Consider the following 26,636-nt stretch of genomic DNA (forward strand, 5'->3'; position numbering starts at 1 on the left):
GTTTGAAGCAGAAGTTAAGCCCCAGTGGGCCAAGATAAGCATCCTTGTCATTATGGGCCCAACACAAACATGCAACTACAGAAGGTTCAGTCTTAGAATGTTAAATATATATATATATATATATATATATATATATATATATATATATATATATATATATATATATATATATATATATATATATATATATATATATATATATATATATATATATATATATATATATATATAGCATTAACATTTTTAAGGCATTAAAATCTATGTATATAATTAATTATCAATATGTTAAAACATGATGAATGTGCTTACATTTTGCATGAGGCCCCTGAGTCTTTTGAAGACTTGGTGTATTTCTTCCCATTCGAGAAGTTTCTCTGCCTGCTTGGGATAGACGATTCTGGTGAATCAGTCAGATTCTGGCTTATTCCAGCAGATCAGCTTCAAATGGCATCATATGATTCACTGAATTAGAGTATAGTGTATTGGGATTATAATGGGATAGAAATGAACTGAAATGAATGTAGTTAGATTACAGGCTGGACATGACTGCATTGGATTAGAATGGATTTAGATTAATTTGATATATAATTGAACAACCCTGCATCATAAAGTTCATGTTTGCTGTGCATTTGAACTAGCAATTAGCACTATTAATTAGAAATTTTAGCACTGTTTTCCTTTGAAAAAGGAAAAAAAAACATTTAATAATAAATTAAAGAACTAAGGTGAGCATTTGAAAAAGGAGATTTTCTTTCCTCCATTAGAGTTCTTGGACGGTAGATCTGTGACTGGAACGGAATCCTCCAGGGAAGTTTAAAGCTGCTAGCACCTGCTGCTCAGACCGGCATTGATCAGAGGGACACCGCTGCGGCAGACAGCGCTGTGCTAAAGTAATTACCTGTGGGCTTCACACGGCTTCACTCTCCAGGGAGCTGAGTTTTAGTCTATTTGAGCATACATGCACGTATACACATTCTCAAGTAAGTCATTGCTTGTGATTGTAATTTGAAATGGATGTCTTTGCCTCTGCTTGCTCCTTCATAGAAAACTACATTACTGTCTCACTGCCTATCTTATTACAAGCTTTGGTAATTACCCAGCTGGGTAGTCAGAGGACAGTCAGAGGAACCCGGAGGGGGTGAGAGGGTGAATGCATGTTGGTTGAGGAACTCGCTGATTGATGCTTTTAGGTTTCATCCTGATAAGGAAAAAGGAAAACATGAGATCCTCGTTTATCTCTTTCCCACAGCCAGGATTATGCATAGTTATACAGTATGAATATTATGCTACTCATTTTAATTCAGATCATTTTAATAAAGTTTATAGTCAACAGATAAGGTTGATGTCTGAAAAAAAAAAAGAGAAAAAATGCACTTTTTTATTTTGCCTTTTTCTCTACCAAAAATGTACATTTCCTAATAAAGCCCCACATGTTAGTGCAGTGATCTCTGACTTTGGAGACTGAAGTGTTTACCAAATGGTCCACAATTTCCTAATGCGAGCATTTGGATGAGTGACTGGGTTTCAGCCATCTTAACAGCCTGTATCCCCTCTGGCTGCAGATAAATTAGTTTCCACTGTAATTTGCACTGAGCTGTGCAAAACGACTTCACCAGCTTTTTGTTTATTTATACCCGGAGAGCGGGCGAGGGCAAAAAATTATGCGAGGGAAATTCCAAGTGCTTTCTAAAAAGGAGGAGTGGGAAGAGCTAATTACTGGGAAACTTTGAAACCAACTTTAAGTTCGAAAGAAACTGAAATTAAACCCAAAAGAAACTATGCTGCTGCCAACTATGCGGCGAATGATTATCAAGCAGAAACTAAATGTCAACTCAGAATGTGTCAAACTCATCAGTCGCTACTAAGGAGGAAGGATTTGATGGAGGACGGGCAGCAGAGACATGTTTTCTGACTGCATTTCTTGTCAGGCGCCTCCAGCACCATTCCTCATCATTCCAGCTGATCTGTTGTCACGGCAACTCTCACCAGCGTTCAAGGCTGATTGCCCATATACAGACTTTTAATTCCTGTGTCGCTGTCCTGTCACACTTCAGGAACAAACTCAAACCCATCAACTCTTACAACACTGACATTTGTTAGTCTTGTCATGTCCTAACTGCACGGTGGAAGAAATGATGGATGATGGGTGTTACATAAAGGAGAAGAAAAGGAGAGCATACCTACATGTTGTAGAGAGAGCTGAAAAAAAGTCTCCAAAGCACCAAATCTTCTCCAGATGCACACAAGAAACTTGTCTGCTGTGCCTGAGGATATTTACAGCATGTTTACTTCTTCCATTGTGGAAATGTAGCATAACAGCATTACTATCATTTCAGTCATGACAAGTCGTTATGGAAAAGCTCCACTATAAATGCATTTCAGTTTATCCATGACTGAAAGATCAAGAGAGCAGCAGGAGTCTGAGAAGCTCACACAGTAAACTGTGAGTGAATATCGGATTAAAGCACACGCTTCTTATAACTTATCTGTCAATGGACTTGAAGACACACTCTATGATCAAGTACTTTATGAATGTACTACCAGTCTGGAATTTCATTCTTTAATTAGACATAAAATATTATGGATTTCCTGGCTTGGATTGCTGTATATAAATTATAGATAGAGATTCTTTGTCTAATGCATGATTATGATTTAAACTTGGAGAGCTGAAAAAATGAAGAGATTTGTGGTCTGACCGCACCGTGTTCATGTGTTCAAACTATTGTACACAAACACAGTAGGTATATTTATCGACTGTACTGTTCAGGTAAGAGGCAAGTTTACCTCAGATGTACATTCAAGAAAAGGACAAAAATATTATCATTCACTTTATCCTCCACAATTTTTAATTTCTTTTCTTCCGCCTTACTTTGAACACTTAAATGCATGGATGTGCAGCAACTTTCTCCAGCTGATCAGAAACAAAACTTAAGCACACAGCTTCAGCTATTACAGCTGGAAACTAGAGATCAGGCTGAAATCTGGGTGTGGTGATGAACTCTGACCTGAAGCTTCAGGCAGTCACAAAGTCGACCTTCTATCACCTGATGAACATTTCCAGGTTTAAAGATCTGATCTGTCTCAGCAAGATCTAAAGAAATTCATTGATGGGTTAATCTTTATTCTCATTGATTGTACTGCTTTGCTGCTGAAATGAGCTTTACAAAACTTGATTTACTGATTGATGAATGCTGTTGACGATGTGAACTTAAACTGCTGCAGTTTTTTTCAGCACAAAACAACTTCATATCTTTCAAGTAGTACTGATTATAAAATATTCTTAAATTATAAAGCACATAAACTATATATTCAATAAGTGGATTAAAAGGAGCTTTAATCAATGCATCAGAGTTAGTAGCAGAGTGAAAACTAAAATGTGCATAGCATATTTTGCAACTCGCAAAGTATGCTGTTTCCTTTTCTCATATCTCAGATTTTTATATGCTTTTCCCCTAAAAATGCTTTCCATTCTCTGTTTCCAAATCTGCTATAGATGTTGCATTGACTAAAGCATCTTGACAGGAATTTTTGAAACATTTCCACATCTGTCAGCTGACTTTCTCCCTGCTGCTATGATTCAGACTGTAAATCCCAAATGTTTTCTTAAGATAACATATGAGAAAACAAGGACAAGGAAATTTCTTCCAGAGAATCTGAGATATCTTACAAATAAAATGAGCTATCTCCAAAGACTTATGAACACAAAATGTCAACATCAGGGACAGATTCCTATGGTTTTACACTGTGGACTGTGAGGCTTTGTGACAACATACAATGCAACACAACTTATTGTAGCTGGACTACAAGCTTAAAGAGAGAAAGGGGTGTGCAAGAAAAAAATTCTGAAATAATATTCAGCTCAGCAGTTTTAATTTCAATAAAAGATGAGGAAGATCACATGCGCCAAGACAAAGAGGGCTCAAACTAATGGAACCCATTGATCCAAGAGAGAGTTCCCAACAAGATTGGCCAAGGGATGCAAGTTTTAATTCCTTTAACCTGCATCTCTCCACAATAATAGGAATAGAAGTAAAAATGTGAGTTGTAGAGAATTTGACCAATGAAGAATCTTGTAGAAGTTAAAAGTCTCTACAAGACAAAGAACTATTAGAATGTACCTCTTTAGAGACAAGGTAAATTTGCAATGTGTTTGAAACCACCAGTGGAAAAAAAGAATGTCTTTGCTGCACTTTGTGTCTTACTCAACCTCACTATGTTTATAGATGCATTCCCACCAGTCTAAGAAAGTTCTGCACTGATGGAAGCATATTTCTGTCATGTACTTTAGTGCTTGTTGGACATTCTTGGACATGTGAAGCATGTCCATTGAAGCTTCTTCCACTGGTTTAGAACTTGTCACCTTCAGGGGTATTAAGTTCCAGAAAACTTATTTCAGGTGAAAATGTTGGAGCAGCTGTTGCTTATTAAGAGGTGACCACTAAGGTTTCAGCCATATTTTCCCATTTTTACAGCAATATATTTATTTTTACAATGTTGGTCTTACTTTTGATGTGACTATACTGACATGATGTTGGTTTATCATTTTATAAATCTTTTTGTGAAAGTTCCCCCTTATTGTATTTGGGGTAATGTTCTATTGACAGATTAATGTGCAAAATTTATGCACACTAAAATATGTTGAGCCTGTCAGTTCAGGTTTGATGTTGTTCTAGAAGGAAATGATTGTAAACACACATCTCAAATATGCAAATGAATCATTGAGTAATGTTTACTCCAGGATGAAATCTGAAAACATAAATTTGTCACTACCAATATAAGAATTTGCTATTTTGTTTGGTCAGACTTAAAGGGAATGTGTTATGTGTTTTCCAGACACATATGGCTATTTGATGGCACAATCACGTAGCTATGTCAAATTCATTTTTTACAAATATACTATAAATAACAAATGTGGAAGAAACTTTACTTTGTAATTTAACACCTTGAAGTTGGGCTGCTGTCTCTTTAAAAACTTCTGCTCGTTCTGAAACTCCTCTTTCAGGAAGTCATCACAACATGGCTCCTCTATTAACACTAAACATTTTCACCACTGTTGCACTGAGTAATACCACCAGGTGTTTGCTAATTGCTGCTGACTAGTCTAAAGGAGCTGAGTGAGGTCTGCTCTGAGAGGCAGAAGCTCAGAAACTTGGAAACTACAGCTCTGTGGAGGATCTGGGTCTTGAAGAAGTGCTAGGTCAGACCAGCTGTTCATCACAGCTGAACTGTTGCCATCGGAACAAAAGGAATAATGTAACTCGACAAAAAGCTCAGAAAATGGTAAATGGCTACAGAGGACTCGTAGCCCTTCACACCACATTTAGTCATTCACCTTTTCACACGCCACTGGAGCAGCCACATGCCCTCTGACCTCACCAGCAGGCAAGGCAGGTGAAATTTTGCCCAAAGACACAGCAACAAATGCGTACAGAGCTGAAATTGAACTGGCAACCCACTGATTGTGGGACAAACTCCTACTACCGTCATCATGGTCATCCCACATTTTTTTAAGATGTTATTGGAATGTGAACTGAGCTTTTATGACTGGAGTGATGCTCCCTCAAACTGACATTATGATAATAAATAAGATATGACACATGTCACAACTGCTGTGCTGCAGAGAGTTTACATCAGCTTTGGCATTTAACCTTAGACAAACCTTTCAGCCACAGTAACCTAAATAGTAAATTATTTGATGTTTGGAACTGATTTTTTTTTTTTTTTTTTTTTTTTTTTTTTTTGCAAAAATGTCAACCCTTTTGATTTAAACCACTTACACACGTTAAGTAAATTCCAAACACTGGGCACAAAAAACAAAGTTCATTTTTACTTAGTGCTTTGAGTATCTCATAAGAAACCGTCAGTACAAGAGCCTGCAAGATGTTTCTTTGCATCAAACCACAATCGTTACTCAACATTGAGTAGGGGAGTTTTTTTTTTTACCAAACATGTTCCAGTGCTAACCGATGCTTAGTGTTTGTGTAGCAGTACTTTCTGTTTCTGTTTGCAGATGTTGCTTATGTGTCAGATTTACTGGCCTACTAAAAATGTGCAAAAACACCATTCCTATGTATGAGAAAAAAATGCCAGTTGCGTTAAGTTGTATGCATTTATATTTATGCAATTAAATCAAAATTAATGGGTCAGACCTCTGATAAGTACTGGATTGGCATCCAGTGGACATCCAGTAGAAGTAGACATTGGCTCTCTAATGATATCTGCATCAGATGCAAAGCTGCATGCAGGAGTTGCAACAGCAAAGGGAGGGGACCTATCATTTAACACTCAAACATGCAAGACAGGCTTTCTTTGCAGATGTCATAAACAAAAACATTAATAATGCTCGAGCTTTATTTGCAACAGTTGACAGGCTCACAAATCCTCCTATCACGTTACCACCTGAATTTCAGTCTATTGCTGCCTGCAACCAGTTTTCCAGTTTCTTTTCAGAGAAAATTCAAAAAATCAGAGGATTAATCTGCACATCCACTATAAAGTCAGAACCAACACTGAACCCAAACAAAACAAATACAGAAAAAATGACCCAATTTCAACTACTTAATTATAAAACCCTAGAGGAAATTATAAGTCAACTCAGCTCCAGTTCCTGCTGTCTGGATGTTCTACCCACACATTTCTTTAAGAAAGTTCTGCCTGTTGTTGCTATTGATCTGATCCAAATAGTAAACTCATCGCTCTCATCAGGCGTTTTCCCCCAGGCTTTGAAAACGGCAGTAATCAAACCACTGATAAAAAAGAACAATCTAGACAAATCACTACTGCAGAATTACAGGCCGATCTCCAACCTCCCATTCATCAGCAAAGTTATTGAAAAAGTTGTGTGTAAACAGTTAAATAGCTTCCTAACGATAACCAACCGCTTTGACTCCTTCCAATCTGGTTTCCGGTCTCACCACAGCACAGAAACTGCCCTCGTAAAAGTGTTCAATGACATCCATATAAATACGGACTGTGGGAGAACCACAGTGCTGGTTCTGTTGGACCTCAGTGCAGCTTTTGACACTGTTGACCATGACATATTACTGAATCGACTGGAGAGTTGGGTCGGACTCTCCGGTCCAGTGCTTAACTGGTTTGAATCGTACATAAAGAACAGGGATTTCTTTGTTTCAATTGGAAACTTCTCATCAAAGAGGTCAAAGGTCACATGTGGGTACCCCAAGGTTCAATCCTCTTATTCAATATCTATATGCTCCCACTAGCTCAGGTTATAACAGGAAATAATATTAGCTACCATAACTATGCAGATGATACACAGCTCTACATTACGATGTCACCAGGAGACTCAGAACCCATCCAATCACTGAACAGATGCTTAGAACAGATAAATGTGTGGATGTGCCAAAACTTTCCAGCTGAACAAAAACAAAACTGAAGTTATTATTTTTGGACCTAAAGAGGAACGATCTAGAGTCAGTGCACAGCTTCAGTTATTACAACTGAAAACCAGCGATCAGGCCAGAAACCTGGGAGTAGTGATGGACTCTGACCTGAACCTTCAGAGCCACGTAAAGACAGTCACAAAGACGGCCTTCTATCACCTGAAGAACATTTCCAGGATTAAAGGACTAATGTCTCAGCCAGATCTAGAGAAACTCATCCATGCGTTTATCTTCAAGATGTTATTGATTATGTGAACTGAGCTTTTATGACAGGTGATGTCCAACAAATCAATCAAACAGCTGCAGCTGATCCAGAATGCTGCTGCTCGTGTTCTCACTAAAACCAGGAAGATAGAGCACATAACACCAGTTTTAAAGTCCCTCCACTGGCTCCCTGTAGCTCAAAGAATAGACTTTAAAATACTGTTGTTAGTTTATAAATCACTGAATGGTTTAGCACCACAATACATTAAAGATCTGCTGCTGTTGTATCAACCTTCCAGACCTCTCAGGTCTTCTGGTTCTGGTCTGCTCTGCATCCCCAGAACCAGAACCAAACGAGGAGAAGCGGCATTTAGCATCTATGCACCAAAAATCTGGAACAAACTTCCAGAAAACTGTAAAACAGCTGAAACACTGACTTCCTTTAAATCTCAACTAAAAACCCACCTGTTTAGAGTTGTATTTGAAACGTAATCAATTGCAAATTTATTGATGTTGTGTTTTTATTGTTGATTCTATGTTGCATTGTATTTTGTGTTTGATTTGATGTAAAGCACTTTGAAATGCCTTGCTGCTGAAATGTGCTATACAAATAAAGTTTGATTGATTGATTGATTGACTGTGTTTATGACTGTTGGCTGCCAGTCATAAAAAAATTCATTAGCCTAATTGTAAATACTTTAAATAATTGAAATAACATGCACTCTTTCTGCAGACAACATGCACAGCACACATGACGCTGACACAAAGCATTAAATGATAATCTATCTATACCTTTAAAAATTACAATATAGAAATACTATGCAGTAATCATAGGTGAGAAATGTTTTACTAAAGACAAGGAAGTAGGAGGAATTAAAAGGCTGGTTACTGAACACCAGAACAGTCATATATTGAAACACAGGCAGAATTTTAACCAGTGACCTTTTTAAAGGTGACTGGAATATTTTAATTAAGTCAAAATTGAAGATGAATAACTATTATATGCATAGATGTGTATATTACCATTATCATCAACCTGACATGTCCAGTTGATAGACATCAAGTCAAAACATCCACAAGACATGTAAGGTCTCCTTTTACAGAAATGCCCGTCTCCATTTACTCTTATTATATTGTATTCATATTGTGCACTAAGACAAGACGTCTCCTCATTGCAGACATGGAGATTTCAATGGGTTGAGTCATTTTGAGTTTCTGATCCTTGTAACTACTTGGAAGCCTCTTGCCACTCAGCATAAAGTCGACATTCATCCACGGAGTGTTTGTTTTAGACTAGACTGTCGCTCAGTGGCGAGGCATTTCCCTCTGCTGTCTTGAAAATGTGCAAAGACATTCAACCTCCCTCTCTTCTTTTGACTCGGTAAAATAACAAATGTCCCAATGTTTTCCCTCTAAACGTCCTGGGGCTGCATACTCAATTGAGTTGACGTTTCCTGCATTGCTGACGAGTTTTGCTTTTTCGTCATAGTTGCATTTAGCAGTAGGAGAGACTGAAACCCCAGAGCCCTGACACTGGATTTGGAAATCTAAAGTTACCCTGTTGTTCAGCATATACAACTCTGTAGCTTTATATAATTATATATCCATGTTGGTATTTACTTGTTGTGTCAGTCAGTTGTCCCTCCTGCTTGTGTTTGCATGTTCTCCATGTTGACATTGGGACTCTTGTAGTCACCTGTCTTCAAGTGTTTGTGCCATTTTCTATGTAATCACTCTCCCTGTATACTCAGCATGTCCCTCCATGTCTAATACATTATAACTGAATCTTCCTTTGCCTTTTTATAAATTTTTCATTATGTGTGGATTGTCAGTTTGTGGGGAATCTGGCCCAAACTCCAACTGATAACAACTGTGGGGTTGTACATGGGATGTTTTTTACCACAGGAGCAAAGTCAAATGTAACATCTGAGTCAGCCATTGCCTGTCTTCATTTTCATGTTGTTTGTTAAAGATTGTGAAGTAAAGCCTGGATGTCATTACTGTTGTTGATCTTCAACCTCTACTGACAAGGGGAAGGACAAGCTTAAATTTTGCAGCTCACGCAACATGGGATAAGCTAGTAAACTTCCCACCACTTCAAGAGTTTACCTGAGATTTTTGTGCAGATAAAAGTTAAATTAATTCCCAAGCCCACAAACTCAAATGTGTGTTTTTTGGCGCAGGTAATATTGACTGCAGCAGCAGCTCTTATCACTTTTTTTTTTCCTGTTTTTGTACAAAGTTGTTAAAAAGGCTTTTTCCATCTCATGAATAGAAAAACTAATCAAATAGCAAAAAATAGTGCATTCAAAAAATGCATTTTGAATAAGAGAGAATGGTACAAAATATAATGAAGAGACAAGGATTGGTTTATTAAGTTTGAAAGCAGGACTGATTGTGATTTAGGGAATGCAAATTTGTACATCTGTTCTCCTGAACCAGTCTAAGAATACTTTTCTTTTTAAAAAAAAAATTTTAGCCAATGTGGAGCTATGAAAGTTTTTTAATGTGAAGTTTCACAGAACACCCCACGTTGTAATAAAGCTGGCTCTAATAAGGACTGAGGAGTGAATGCTAGGAGATCTCCTGCAGAGAGGTTCAATAGTTACAAGCCCTACAATATGGCAATTAACTACACTGAAGATTAAAGCTCTCATCAAAGCTTACTGGGCTCTAAGTAGCAGACAAATCTCATCATAACTTGTTGGGAGGAGATGGTGTAAATCAGGCCTTCATGGGCATAATGCTGCAAAGAAGCAACCACAATCAGAAGAAAGGAAACCAGGGCTTTATGTTCTATAAATGAGAAAGTAAGAAAGCACAAAAGTACATATATAGATGAATAAAGTTTCAATCATCCAACTCTAATGCTTAGCAAAAGAATCACTCTCTTATTAATAAATACTATGTGTGATTTAATAATAATATTAGGTGCTGTTTTATTTATTTTTGCTCCATTCCACTCATTTGTTTCAGATTTCCCTAAATTGCATGAAGGTGACCCATATTTCAGTAAATTCAGTCAATTGTGTTATCATAGTTACAAATCATAACTATCCAGAAGTACAGCACAGCATCCAAAAGCAGAGGGAGCAATTGTCCGAAGGATCTGGAGTTACCCGGCCAGTATCCTGACTTAAAATCATTGAGAAAAAAAATAAATAAATAAAGTGATGGCAGGGTCAGGTTCCTGTCTCAAAGGCTTGGGGTTCATCACCAAAGATTTATTATCAATTTATCAGTGGAAACATGAAAGAATTTGCTGAAGAATCTTTGGAAAAGTTTGATTGTTGGAATACTTGTAACATGTTCTGATATATTTGTTGTCAAATGGAGTCAAACAAATAAACTGTATGTATCAATGTATTTTTTTTATTGTACCTTGTAGTTTACAGCCACCTAAGTCAAGCAAACTGAATATGGAAAAAACAAAAAACAAAACAAAACAAAAAAAACATCCAGATTTATGGAACTCCCTGTGTGCATGAAACCAAGACCATTTGCTTTACTTGTCCCAATCAATGTGAAATTGAGTGCACACTCCTCCCTTGACACTCCTCCATTAACAAATGCAAATCGATCCAAATAAGCTCTCTATGTGTGATTCTCCTCACTACATAGTCTAAAGTCCTTAATGTGTCAGTTGGAGATGCTTCTAAAACGGGGTTTTTACTCAACATTCATTTATGTTTTATTTGTAAACCCCGACATCAATAAGTGATGTCCATCACTTCTATGCATCACAAACACACAGTGATTTGTAAATGAATGCAGATGTGCTCTGAGGATAGATTGCAGCTGCAGTTATTACATTTTATACATGTGTTTATTCACAAAATTGCTGTTTGGTGAACTGGTGCACTCAGGGGCTTTTCTGAACTTTTGAACTTCAGAATTTCAGCCAGCAAATACAGGAAGCCACTCAGTTTGAGTATTTACTGAGAAAAAAATCCCAAAACCAAGATGATATCTTCATTGTCCTGACAATAAGATCTTCGTTCTGCTCTTGTAACGATGTAGCAATTTAATTCCAGTCAGAACAATGAGGTCACGAGTCACACTATGGTTAATAATGGGAATCGGAGGCCAGGCTAGGCTTTGTTCTCCGTCATTTTGACCAACAGCATTTTAAAAAATTCGGTCATGTACTTTTTTTCCCCCGTCAAATTATAATCACATTAACATCAGCATTTTTATTAGGTTTAGTTAATATTTACCTAGTTGAACGTGAACCCAGATCCCATCACACCTGTACCAGATAAAAGCATCTAACTTTTTCTCCGCAGAGACAAAAACCACTGACAGTGGCCCCAATAACTTATAATAAATCAAATTAATGACTCCGCTTAAATTACCAGCACTTCACCTGCTGCGGTCTGAATGCACAGCCTCACTAATTCCTCCCGGTCACATCTGCAGAGAGCTGGTTCATCAATCAGTTGGATCTGTCTGATAAAACCAATCAATTGAACCCTGCAAGCGGGGTTCAATTGTGCGGTCCGGACCTGCGCTTTTACGAGTATTTTTTGCGTGGTTTCGCTTCCCCGAAACGGACATATGCTACATCTGCCGCTCTTCTTCTGGGCCGGGAGGATAATGACTTCCAGCGCCATTTGTTAAAACCGCAGGATGAGTTAAGTTTAAATCCTCGAAGCGGTGGAGCCACGTCTGCATTGGTTGTGCATCGCATTGAGTAATGTTACGGTCTAATTAACTTCTGCACCTTTGTTTATTTCCTCAAGATAAACTGGCGGCTCCTCTGTTTAGACTATTAATGGATTAGCTCAACAATGCATTGTCTTTAGTTTTCTCTGTTCTGTATGTAATGGAGACCTGAATTAAAGGCGCCATTTCTACCAAAGGTTTGGAATGCGTTTCCTAACCCAGACGTTCCAAAGTGTCCGGTCCATAACTCTTCAACACGCTGTCAGCTCCCGGTGAGAAAGACTCATTTAGTTCAGTGTCCATGAGATGATATGCAGAAAGGATTTTTTTTATTGTTGGATTTTAGTTGCCTCTGCGATGAACTCTTTGCGTAATGTCTGTTATGCCTGCCCATGTCAAGGGTGTGAATTATAACCTGCCAAATGACCGACGGGTTTCATATTTTCGTTTAAGAAAATAACCAGTCAAATACAGAAAATATTCTGATAACGCAACCTTTGATGGGAATACGATAAACTCGGCAGACATACAAATGAATTCATTCCACAAATCTGGCATTGCTTGAATTTGGCTGAACTCGACCGGTCTACCAGACTTCTTTAAAGCCTTCTGCAGTTAGGAACCCCAGCATGGCCAGTGGTGGCTAGAGGCAGCACACAGTTTTCTGCTGTTCACCACTTCAGATGGGTCAAAACACCAAGACCCTAAACAGATAAATACTTTATCTATGATAAGCAATGTGACAGTCTTGGACCAGAAAATTCCCCCAATCACTAGATAAAGACTGTTCACATTTAGAATACACTCCCATTCTACTACTAATAATAATAGTATAATGGAAGTTAAACCCATTGTGGGTAAAAGTACTTTATGCACAACCACTTAAAAACATTAATATGCAAATTTGCAAACATGACTGTCCATCATGTGTGTGAAGTGTAAAATGCTGGTTTTTCAATCAACAGATTCACTTCCGACTGACCCTTTAGGTGTCACCAGAGACACCAATAACCCTAGAAACATACGGAAGTCATGGAGATATATGGTCACTTAATTATTGCTATATTAAATTGTTTGTACGGGAAATGGCACATGCCATATTTTTATGAGTGTGTATCCTTTAAACAAGCAGGCTCTGGTCTGGTTGGTAGCTGGTTTTAATGTTTTCCACTTGTAGATTGGAAATGACAGATTCCAATTCTTTTAAAACCCTTTTTCAGAATATCTGTCAATCTATCTATCTTGCTCTCTCTATGTGTGTACATATTGTTTTGTTATCACTGGTGTTTCATGTTGTTATAGTATGAATATACATATTCTTAAATAAAGACTATTCAATTTATTTTTTAAAGTGAGATGCGACCCCCAATCACAGAGATAAACATCCTGACATTTCTGTTTTAACATTTTTTATTGATCTTATGCAGTATTTTAATTTTGTGAGAATTCTGAATTTGCAACATCTTCCATAATCAAAATTAGAAGAAATATAGGCTTAAGCTATTTTATTTAATGTGTAATATATTAGTATAACTTTCAAAGACAAAAATTGTAGAACTATTCAGAATTTTTGAATATACGTTAAGAATGATGGTAAGGGAAATTAAATTGCACAAAAGGCTAAATAAATATATTTTTCAAATAATGTGTAGAAACAGATTGATCGCATTATTCCAGCAACTCTTAAAGATGAACGAGTCTGTCTTGATGTTTAACATAAACATCATAGAAACCATGTTTATTTTCCAACAGTCTATGGTCAGAGAATGTGTATCATCAGAATGAAACTAAGTGTTAATTTAGCAGTAGTCATATACTCTCAGCAAAAACGTCATCTTTCTTTTTGAGTCTTTTTTTCCAATCTGTAAAGAAATGAAGCGAAGCGGATATATGTAATCACAGCCGTTTGTCTGTCTGCCTGACTAACTGTCAGCAGGGTTGCACAAATTCCATCAAGCCACAACTCGTGAAACATAGAGAAGTGGAGGACAGGCAAAATAAAAAAAATATATAGATAGATATTTTACTGGGCCTGATGATTGTTTTGCAACTTCAAAACAATGTCTGTCCAGTAAATGAGCTGTATTCATATTTATAATTTTGGTCTTGCTCTTTTCTGCACCAGTAAGTATGTGACCCTATCAAGATATATTTCAATTTTTGTTTTACTATATTGCCTAAAAATAATAAGATTTAACACCGTTTCCACTGTGAATATTAATGCGTATTAATGGATATTTGGTGTTTGAACCATTGAAATAGGCAGCTACAAGCAAATACCAGGCCACAGCAGACAAGTGATTCCAACTTCAGTCTTTGAGGGCCGGTGTCATAAAACTTCTAGACATGTCTCTGAATCCAATGATCTTCCCTCCTTACACAGTCCAGTTCTCCTGTCCTACAAATGGCCGATTCAGGTTTGCTGAAGCAGAGACACATCTAAAAGTTGGAGATCACTGGACCTCAAGAACTGAAGTTTGACGCCTGTGTCTTAGAAGGACAGAGTTTAAGATTGGGGACAAACATAAGTGGAATTCTGTCTCCAAAGGTCAGCCAGTACTCTTCAGAGATTCTGCTGTTAACATAGAAATTTATTGTAGACATTATATACTACTGCTTTCAGTGCTCCAGTTATCATGTGATGTATCTTCTGAACATGCCCGGAACCTACAAGCAACCGATTTCAGCTACTTTCTTACTGATGTGCTGCTCACACTAAACTTCTTGTGGTGTGTGTGCAGGGGTGAGTGTGTGAGACACTCTCAGAGGAGGTACATTCTGAAAAGAACAGCAAATATTCACGCTGTTAAAATCCCCTCAATATTTTAGGAATTCAGCACTAAATGTTTCCCTTTGGATTTTGCTTTTTCTAAAGCAAAAAAAGAAAGAAAAATAATAAGAATTAAATAAAAAAAATCAATAAACTAAATCTCGTCTTGATCCTCTTGATCTTCCTCTGTAGTTTGATCTCCATGATGAATGTAAGTTTCTGCCCTCGATGTGGCTAACTTAGCCATTTAGTCCCCCATCAGTGAAGTGTTTTCAGTGATTGTCTTAATGTCCATCGCTCTCCTACCTACAGCTGACTGTTTCTGTTTTCACTCTTTCCCATCTTCATGTATTCTGCTTTTCATTCCTATAATGTGTGAATGACTTTATCAAGACACAACTGATGTAAAAAGGTTTTTTTATATTGCAACTGCAAATGTTTCATTTGTAAATGGTTATAGTGCAACTCACGGTCTGATAGGAAACATTAAGTACAGTGATATTGATGCACATGTCATGTTGAAATTGTACTGCTTCAAATCTAAATACCAAAAACATTAATATATTGAGGCATCGCATCTTCAAATGTGTAGATTTGCAATTACATATATGCATCAACGCACATTCAGGCAGGTAGTGAGAAGGGCTGTGCATGATGCAAAATCTATTCAAAATTGTTTATATGCAATTCACACTGAAAAATGCTTATCACTCAAATATCAGATGCCCAAATTTGGCATTATACAGCAAATATCGAGTAAGGTGAAAATTTGCAACTTTGTTGTTTTTTGTCATCTGCATATTGTTAGAGACTTCTCCAAGTGCACAATACAAAAAACAGAGGTGCATGTATAAAGTGCAACGTATCTATCACATATAACAAGTATTTTGTTTTGTTGTTTAAGAAGATGTCTTGAATGACTTGAGCTTATTTGAAAACTAGTTTCAACTGAAAACACTAATTGGGTTAAATGTGATTACCGTAATTAATTATGGAAATAATTGTTAATGGCAGTGTACATAAAAATGCCATTTGCTTACAAAAACAAAACTCACAGAGCAGTAATTAAGCCAAATATATATATATATATATATATATATATATATATATATATATATATATATATATATATATATATATATATATATATATATATATATATATATATATATATCTTCACCTGGTTCAGATACTATTATGGATCTTTTGCTTTCTAAATATCAAAATATAAAAAATAAAAGTCAACAGATCAGCTCTATACTGCACTGATATTAAGTCAAGTCAAGAAAGGGCTGAGCCTCTCAGATATTGATGCTACGAGGATAATTTTAGCCGGAGACGCAGCATTTGCTATAATTGATTAAGTGCATTATTGCATTTTAGATTAAATAAAAATCTGTTACAAAGTTTAATGTTTAATATGCTTACTAAGCTCCAGTTCTTTTTGCTTCCACCAAGACAAACTCTCAGTTGACAAACTCTAGCAGCCAATTACTATAATGTAAGTGCCACGTTTAAAACTCCAGAGTTTTTTTGGACTGGTCAAATAACAGTAAAACAATGCACTTCAACAGGAATGAAAAGTCAATTTCACATGAGAATACCCCAACATGACTGTCTGTCTTCAAAGAGTTTATTTCAAAATCCCTTGTGACAGAATTTACGTATGTCATGTCCAGCTTCAAGCTGTGCTCACAGCTAATTATTTATCCATCAATGCCACTTCTAACTTAGATATTTAACACTGTTGACCTTTTAATATCCCCAGGTGGTGTCAATAAATCTCATTGTGGAAGTTGAGATTAACTCCAATTTTTCAGCTGCTGGTTTGGATGAGAAATCCTTTGATTAGGATTGTGAGTCATTCATAAGCACCACTGTGTTCAAACTACTACTGAGGCATCCGTTTTGAAAAAACACTGGGGTAAATAATGTATGTGTGGTCAAATGGTGCCCATACATAAAAACAGAATAAAAAACAAAAAGTGAATGAGATGCTTAAGTACATGTCCTTAACTTGGGTCTTGGCTGTTGGGAAACCAGTTACAACTGGCTCTAACACCATCCATGATTAAGGACTGCAACCTCTTTTGTGGAAAAGCCCAATGTTTGCTACATTCCTTTATTATTACAGAACTATTATGGAAAATTCACTTTTTTGCATGTTTTTGTACCATTTTTTTCTGTACTGCTTCTAGTAACAATCCAAACACTAAAACGAATCATCCAGCTATTTTCTGACAGCTAGTAAATGTATTATGGTGTCTGGAAAACAAGCCATTTCAAAAACGTCCTGACATTGACATTACAATCGGCAGGAGGAGGACAACAGTTAGCTCGAGGTGATGACTTGGCCTCCAAATTCTCCAATTTTAGATCCAATTGTGCATGTATGGTGTGTGTTGGAGAAACGGGTCCAATTCCTGGAGCTCCACCACACCACTTCCAGAACTTTAAAAAATCTTCAAACATCTCATTGTCAGATACTGCTATAAACATTCATGGGTCTAGCAGAATCCATGTGTTGATGCATCAGGGTTGTTTTCAAAGCAAAATAAGGACCAACTCTCTGTTAAGCTATAGAAAACCTGTTTGGTGTGTAAACATAATGTTCTAATGCAGTGGTTCCAAAGTGTGGGGTGCATCCCTTAGGGGCACAGAGGGTGTGGAAAGTTGTATGGATGAAAAAAAAAAAAAAAAAAAAAGAAAACAGTTACACAAACAAAAGTGTTTCACTGTAAAGATAGTTTATAGTGTGTTTTGTTGAAACCTGCAGTGTGAAGTAAACTTCAGTGGAGTTTGAAAACAAAATATATGTACAGGCTTATGTCTGGTTGAACGACGTGTGCCCAGTTTATTCTCTTTTCTTTTTTAAGGGGGGATTTTATTGTAATCCACAGGGGGGGCAGAAAATCGTTGGGAACCACGATTATGTTATTTTTGCTGACAGGATGCTGTTCTTCTGAAAAATGTCTGGAAATATCCGATATACAAATATTTCATAGAGGAATGCAGAATTACTAACATACAAAGGCTGACTGAGGCCAAGACAATGAGCCTCAGTCAGCCTTTGCATATGTTTCAAACATTTATTTCTGTTTTCCTTTTAAATTTCCATTAATGGTGACTTGATGAAGCCAGCTCAGGTTGCCTTTACTGCTACTAACATTCAAAACATTCCTACTTCCTCTAAAGATAGCACATGAATCATATTTTGCCTAATTTTTCATTTTGTCCAGCCTTTTTATTTTTTATGCCCCTTAAAACAAAACTGAAAGCCCATTAGCATTCATTGGGAGGGAAAAATATGTTAATGGCATTTTAATGGTCCAAATGCAAACCTTCTCTGTCATCACTTACCCTGTCCTCTGTCTGTGTTTTCATCTGTCCTCTTGTTTCTCTGTGCATAAGCTGTTCCTAGGCTGCAGACTGGGGGCAGTGAATATGTAGCCTTCAGGCAGAAACCGCCCGAAAATGTGAGGACTTAACAAACAGACTTATCAGATTACATCACTCTGTTTTCCCACCCCAGAGTGTCAGTGAACTAATGCTGTTTGCGTGTGTGTGTGTGTGTGTTTTAACAAGACCTCCTCTGAAACACATAAATATCCTCATATACAAAGCAAATTATATACAGCCAGTATTCCAACAAATAACTTCCTCATAACTGTGTGTAGTTCTGCATTTTTGACACAAAACCAATTCTGTTTTTTTTTTGTTTGTTTGTTTGTTTGTTTTCCAAATCTGGTAATATTGACAAAGCGTTTTGTTGTCAGTGCACACCTGAAACAGTCTGATTGTTTACCAACACTGGATTAAAATATGCATCTGTCTGTATAGTGTAAATATGCAAACATCTTTCCTTATTCACTACTTGGTCTTTTCATTTTTGCCTACAAATGAGAAGAAAAAAATAAATCAAAATACCAACTTGCATCCCTTTTTTCAATTGTGACATTGCAGTGATAATGATGGTAAATATTAGATAAGTAAAATGTACTGATGGATGTAACTCATGGACTAGTGACGTGTCCAGGATATGTCCTGCCTTCCAACCAGCATCAACTGGAGATGGGCACCGGCTCCCCTGTCACCTCTGGAAAAGGAGATATTGACAGTGGGTGGATGGATGGATGATGAATGATGGATGGAAGCATGCATTTTAATCTGAAGTGTCAATCAAGCTAGACAGGATGTGCACTGACAGCTACATGCTCTCATGATATATTAGAGACAAAGTTGGGCGTGGTCCACATACAAATGAAGAATTGTAATTTTCCAGTCAGACCAACTACACACACCACTAACCCAACCCTAACCCATACAGCAGTTGTTGAGATCACAGAGGACACAGCGATAATAGAATAGTTTGTGTTAAAAATAATGTTTTCCGACATATATCCCACACACAGTCCTGGACTTCTACACTATTTGTACACAGAAAGGCGTTTTGGTTTATAGCTTACTTATGAAAGTTTTGGATTATTATTACACGGTTTCTTGTTACCTACAAGTACCAGGGCAGTGTTGCTTCACAAAAAACGAAAAACTGAAAATGGAATCATAAATGCTCGACTGACATTTATGAAATCAGTCTTGCACGTAGTATTGAAGGGGACATGTCCGTGCAGCATAGAAAGATAATCTTAATGAATTCAACACAATTTCTGACTCATTACAATGTCGAGGTTAAGTAAACAATGCATGACGACAACAAAGCTGCATCTTTTTAACCCTGAAAAATTACTTAATTGCATGTGGGAAAATTCCCATTTTGATAGAGCGATAGATGCAGTCAGTAAAATTATCAGTAGTTATCCAGTATACAATCCAAAAAGGTGTTTCAGATTATTTTTTTGATTAAATGATGTGTAGCTGTTTCAGCAAACCAAAAACGATTTGTTTCAGCAAAATGTTAAAGGTTCACAAGCTGAATCAGTTCATGCTGCTGTTCTCCACCGAAGACTTTGACAAACTTCTCCAGACAATCAAAGTGATAGAAATGAACATTCTCTGAGTTGAAGTAAATGTAGAGGAAAACGCTGAACATGGAAATAAGACAACCTTACCAAAACATGGAAGGGACTGACACACAGCACCACAGGAGACCGCCCTGAAAATAAACCCCATCCTTCAGATTTGGAAGATATTTAACACGTAAACCAGCCTGACCAGCAGAGAAACGGAGGAAAAAAGCAGCCATAACAAATGACATCAAAGTTAAATCACAAGAATTTCACTGAAGAACAAGTCCGTTGCACCTCAACAAGAATCTATGAGTGACTCATCAACTTTAAACACCAAGTGCCTTTCTATTGAGATGTGCTATGCAAATACATTTGACTCCAGCTCATGTTGGATCTTCTTGCTATTTTGGCTATTCCAACCTAAGAACTGTTTACTGTTTTCTTCCAACAAAATGTCATACTCTGAACCTGTTTTCGATGGAATTTTTGCTGACAGGATGCTGTTCTTCTGAGAAATGTCTGGAAATATCCGATATACAAATATTTCATAGAGGAATGCAGAATTACTAACATACAGAATTTACTGGACTGCTGGTAGAAAACAACTGGTTGCCAATATCCATATTATCCAGATAAAACAGCTGTTTGACCACCTGTTCAGAACCTGCAATTATTAATCAGAATTAATCAAGAAATACTAAATATTTTTTTCCTAAAGTACCATGACAGAATTTGTTGGTTTTGTATAATCAGCTGGAGTGATAGGCATTTTTTGGACAGTATATAAGTACTTACAAGCAACCTTCAAGTTATTTGAACCTGAATTAGTTTCTCTTCAAAGAAGCTCTGCATTTTCATACCTCTTTGAAAGAGTAAAAAAAAAATAATTAGTTACTTAAATGTTGTGAGTGAAAAATTAAAAAGGTAAAACCTGCTGTGTTTCACTTTGACTCAATTAAAAAAAGTTTTTTTTTTTTTTTTTTTTTTTTACAACTGGCTGACAAAGAAGGGAAATTGGAAACCTAAAATAAAAAGCACCACCGGAAGATTTATCTGGGAAATGACTGTCTGTTCCAGTTTGATTGTTCTTGACTAAGTATGTATCTATCCATGCAAATGTAATCATTTCTCAGCTTGGGATAATCCTACAATCCAAACAAGAATTAATTCTTACAGAAACATCTCTCCAGTTTAGTCGAGCAAAGCTGCTTCGATGTGCTCCGACTTCATTGTTTCTTTACTTGAAGTTAGTAAGGTCTTTCTGTCTTCAGAACGTCTTTTATGTGGCTTTATAAATTTGCCTACTTGAGTGTCTGCTTGCTGCTGCCAACTAACATGCATATTATTACATGACATTACATACAGTAAGAAATGAAAATATTTGAGGCAAATCTTACAGATACAAAAAGACAGAAGACATACTGGAGCTCTAAAAAGTATACAGAACACTTTTGAGAGCCAAACTGGTACTATCAAATACCAGCTTACAGTAAAGCTCGTATTTCATCAGCTTTACAGGACACATGTCATGTGTCCTGCAAATCACATTAGTTCTTGCAGCCAAGCCGAGTGATTGTGCATTGATCACTAAGAGTTTCAATGTGAATTTGAGCAGCCAGTCAGTCTCATCCAACATCAGTGTCTGACCACATGAATGTGCTGCTTGAGCAATAGTTTAAACCCCCTAAAAAAAACACAGTTTCAAAAGCCATTACAAAAATTTTAAAACTGGTGTTACTGCAAAGGGCAGGCTGATGTCATGCACAAAAATTTAAAGATTTTAATAGACAGCTGCTAATAAGGAGAGAAGAGATCACAGGTGAGGATGGTTACCTTCAGGAGTCGTTGGAACTTATATTTTTAAACTAAGCTTGAACAACAACTTTTGGCATACAAGAGACAAAATGTGGCCTCTCAATTATCAAAAATTAAACCCAATTATCACTTGCTCCTTTATACGGACTACTATAAATATAGAGTTTGAGAAAACACTCCTCAATACTTTATTTTAGAATCACTAGTAAAATTTGCCTTTGTCTAGTCGACATTCAGATTGCTCTGTTTTATTAAGTCTTATGTGCCATATGTATGTCGTCTGACTGTGAGGACAATACAAACTTACTTTTGAAGAGCATCTATCTTGTCAGCTTTGATTCCTCTGAGCAGCTCTTCAAGCAGGTCCGAGCTCTCAGGTGGAGGAGCAGTTGGACGTTTCGAAGAAGTGTGGATGAACCAGCCAACGAGGATACCAAGGACAAAAATTCCCACGCCGGCAAGGAAGTATCTATGGACAAAATCGGAGAAAGGTTTCAGTATAACACAGCAAAGAGGAACAGAAAACTGTTCCAGGTAAGCTGACATGATACGAACGATAAGACCAAGAGAAAAGAAGACAAAACTCTAATCAGAGTATAATGATAATACTCAGATGAATAGTCTTTCAAAAGGGATTGTAATGAATGCATTATCAGGAGTCATTTAGAAAAGTCATATCGCATGCAGAAAAGTTAGCATTGTACTTCTACTATTGGAGTTGATATAGACTTAACATCTGCTGACATCTGAATTGAAGATACATTTCAACAGATTATTATTTATGCCTACAAACAGACTGAAAATATTCCATAAAAAGCTAAATTATTTGCATGATTTTTGTATTAACCTGAAAAGCTGTGTTAGCATGGTATGAGATGAGGTAACATTTTACCGGTTGTGTTTTCCATAAATGCACCATAATACAGAAAAGCTGTTCTGTAACTACCTGACTATGAAACAGTGAAGTCGCCTTTGACCTTTGTGGCCAGTCGTCCTGGTGAAGTGAGAGATGTAGTTGGGATCCTCTTGGAGTCTTTCAAAGCGTCCATGAGGTGAAACTGAGACAGAATTCTGGATGGGTTCCATGAACTCAGGGTCAGGGTCAGGGCCAGGGTCTGAACAGCCTAGAGGTCACAGTTCACAAAATGTCTTTTTTTTTTTTTTTTACGTTAACATTTCCATTTCTAAATAAACAGAAAAGAGAAGAGACAAAAACAGCTGAACAAAAAAGAACAATAAGTCAAATGCTGTTATTCAGGGATGATGAATTATTACTGATTGAACAGGGAAAATAAAAATTAAAAAGTATACAGAAATATACAGTTCGTAGCTCAGAATAATGTTTGAAGGACTGAGGAAATGAAATCTTGTTGGGTTCAATCAATCCTGACAAGTATTAAAACAAAGACAATGAATGAAAAAAAAATATAACAAATTAAAATTAAATTTACATTTTGTTCAGACAAGTAGATAATAGTCCATTAATGATAGTTAAAAAAAAACAAAAATCAAAAAGAGATGTAGTAAATTTAATAGTTTTAAATTTCTAATAAATGGTCTTCCAACTGTTGCAGCTTTTGTCAGAGGAAAAAAAAATGTGACTCATTGTTTGTTTTGAGATCCTGATACATATTTTCAGAAAATATTTTCCTCAGCCTAATCAAAAGAATGTGGGATCTGTGCTACAGCTCTGTACCAACTGCAACAGAAAACTGAATCATATTTGCATTATAAAAAATCATAAATCTTACTCATCAATGGGTGATGCATATTGCATGAGGTTCAGCCCAGCCTTATTACACATCTCAACAGCAAACAGTAGAGCACAGAAAATAACTTAGGTTTGGTGAATTATGATGATTATTTCATTTTCCCAATAATTGTCTGACGATGTGCACTTTGTGAATTCTCAGTGCAGTGAAAGGTTTTCATAAATGATTCATACACTCAGTTTTATTAATCTGACTTCACTTGGAACATTTATTAACTAAATGTAAACTGAAAGATTCACAAGAGCTCAGCCTGATTAGGCAACAAACCATAATTATAACAGAAAGATGGCAGTAATGTCTGACCTGATCTCTGGCAGTCGCCATGCTGCATCTGCGTGCGCTCGCTGCTTGGCCCTGCTTCCTGCAGCTCCTCCTTGTCCAGGTCCCAGTCGAGTTCCAGGGATCCAGAGCAGCGCAGAACCTCTCCATCCAGTGGCCCAGCCTGGGCATCACACACCTTCCTGTAGGCCATGAAGTCACCTGGAGCATAAAGAGACAAAAACAGACATTTATTGTAGCTTTTCTGGAAACTCATGCTATGGTCACACTGCAGGCTTTGATGCTCGATTCAATTTTTTTGTTTACTTGGACTCATTTTGCGTGGTAATTTACATTTCCAATTATATGTCATCTCCTGAGTGAACTGCAAAAACAACCTCAAAGTGTCTCGCATGCACAGTAGAGGGCACAATAATGTTATATGTAGCAAGAGTGCTCAGTGGAATGAAACGTGGATGCTAATGGTGGACCATGATTTGGGATTTTAAAGTTGTTATCCAACCACAGCTAACATAGTAACAACTTAATCAACATGATCTGCCATGGTTGTTGTTTTTCCTTCTGCTTCCTGTATGAGGTGCAGAACAGTGAGGTTTGTTGCGTTTCATTGACGTTCAGGCCAGATGAAGATGACCTGGCCGTACAGACACAGGTCACTTTAGAAATCACATATCCAAGTGGCCTGACCTGCATTTGAAAAATGGGATTTGTGTTGTTCAGACTGTCATGTTAAAAAACAGGTACAGGTCACATTAAAGCAAAACATATTGGATTTGGGTCACTTCAGGCTGCAGTGTGAATGTTTTAAGAAAACATTGCAGCTTGTCCATTCTTCAGCTGTAGAACAAAATTATGATGAGGATTTCTTCTGAGTTAATGCTGGCCTGAAAATGATTAACATTTTAGAATTTCCATTGGTCCAATTCACCATAAAGCAAATGGCTGATCAGTCTTGATCATGGTGGACCATTGAACTACTGCAAAACAACACTCTGCACAACACGGCATCTATTGTCAAGTCTGTTCATAGACCAGTTGCCAAAACTATATTCGTATTTATCTTCAAATGGAGATCCATGTCATTCATAACCCATATGCTATAGTCAGCCCAGTCCTTTAGCTATAACAGCTTCAAAAAATGGGCCACACCCACCTAATTAGAAACACATAAAATAAAAACTCTATTATTCTTCCTTCACCATCTTTTACACTTAACATATTGTATTTAAGCAAGTTCCCATCTCCTGACAACCATCAAACTCTCCTCTGTTGGACTGTCAGACAGACGTCTGCTGCGTCCCTCCAGAGAACACATTTCCACTGCTCTATATCCCAGTGGTGGTGTGCTGTATAGCACTGCATTCAAAGTTCTGCATTGCTCTCCATGATGCAAGGCTTGCATGCAGCTGTTCGGCCATGAAACTCCCTACACACAGTATTGACTATGCAGAAAGTTGGCATCCTGAGTGCGTTGGGCAACTCAGCATCTCCTGACACAGCTTGGGATTTTCTGTGGCCTTGTTGCCATCATCGCTCTCCTTCCCAGTTGTTTCCCCTCATGAAAGGAAGCTATATTTACCAATGTTTAACTGAAAATATGTTGTACTGTTTTGTTTTCCAAATACATTTTCTAGTATGTTATACTAGAAAATGTATATAATGTATAATTCCATACATTGTAATATATTAAATACAACTACATGTTTACATATCCCAAAATATAAATAATTTTGTATACTAACTACCAACATTTATTACAATCTATATGGGGAAATGTTTGGTAATATATGAATATATATATATGAGCAGTATATATGCATGTTTTATATTTATTTATAAACAGATATACTGCGACAGACTGGCAACCTGTCCACGGTGAACCCCGCCTCTCACCTGGAACGTTAGCTGGGGATAGGCACCAGCAACCCTCCCGACCACATTAGGGACAAAGGGTGAATAGAAAATGGATGGATGGATGGATATACACATATAGGGTCTATACCAATATATTGGAAAATATAAATACTAAATCTCATATATGAGAATATATTGTTCAATTTATTGAATGATATCTTCCAATATACTGCATCGTATCTACGATCTATTTTTGTTTCGTGAGGCTCTACTTTGTTGTAACACCACTAACAGTTGACTGTAGGGTATTTGGTTGTTAGAAAACATGGTGGCATCCGATTATGGTACCATGCTGGAATTCACTCTTACTGTTACTCTTACTTAAGTTGTGTTTGGCTAAAGGATGTAGATAAATACTTAGCAAAGTGGCAGACATTAAGGAAAGTCCTGTTTGTGTTTTGACCCCAGGTACTGGGTCATTAAGGATTTTGTTGAAGCTTTTCATGACTGACATGTACAAACACAATGTGTGTCTCTGCCAGGCCAGAGCTGCATAAAACCTTCCAGCATATGTCTTACTATGTCTTTAAGCTTAATTGTGCGTTTTACGTCATCCGTCGTAAAGCAGACTATAAAAGGGTAATTATATTCACTAACTATAAAACAAAGTGGCGTAAAGAAAAGCTTCTTCTATTTAAACTTAAAGAGAATGGCTTCGTAATTTTCACTCCAGCACAGAGATATCGACACCAATGTTCTTGTTATGAACATTTCTTCTGAGGCTTTGTTGAATTAAAACAAACACAAAACTGCACAGCAACTGTGATTGATACCAATGTCTGTTTTGGTTTGTAGTGGTTGCTTCAGATGTGCAACTGCTAAATCACTCCTATATCTGGGAGAAAGA

General features: G+C 37.0%; 1 protein-coding gene across 7 annotated transcripts in view; it reads right to left on the reverse strand.

Moving 5' to 3' along the window:
- The window catches only part of LOC122837974 (inactive N-acetylated-alpha-linked acidic dipeptidase-like protein 2), a 321,561-nt gene that overhangs the window by 195,434 nt on the left and 99,491 nt on the right, over positions 1-26,636 (reverse strand). For all 7 annotated transcript variants that reach the window (XM_044128206.1, XM_044128210.1, XM_044128205.1 and 4 more), the window contains 3 exons: positions 23,900-24,076; positions 22,771-22,948; positions 22,132-22,293 (listed from right to left, as the gene is read on the reverse strand). In XM_044128206.1, the coding sequence (XP_043984141.1) occupies positions 22,132-22,293; positions 22,771-22,948; positions 23,900-24,076 (517 nt within the window). The remainder of the gene's footprint in view (positions 1-22,131; positions 22,294-22,770; positions 22,949-23,899; positions 24,077-26,636) is intronic.

This window comes from Gambusia affinis, linkage group LG10 (genome assembly GCF_019740435.1).
Source record: "Gambusia affinis linkage group LG10, SWU_Gaff_1.0, whole genome shotgun sequence".
NCBI classification, from domain to species: Eukaryota; Metazoa; Chordata; class Actinopteri; order Cyprinodontiformes; family Poeciliidae; genus Gambusia; species Gambusia affinis.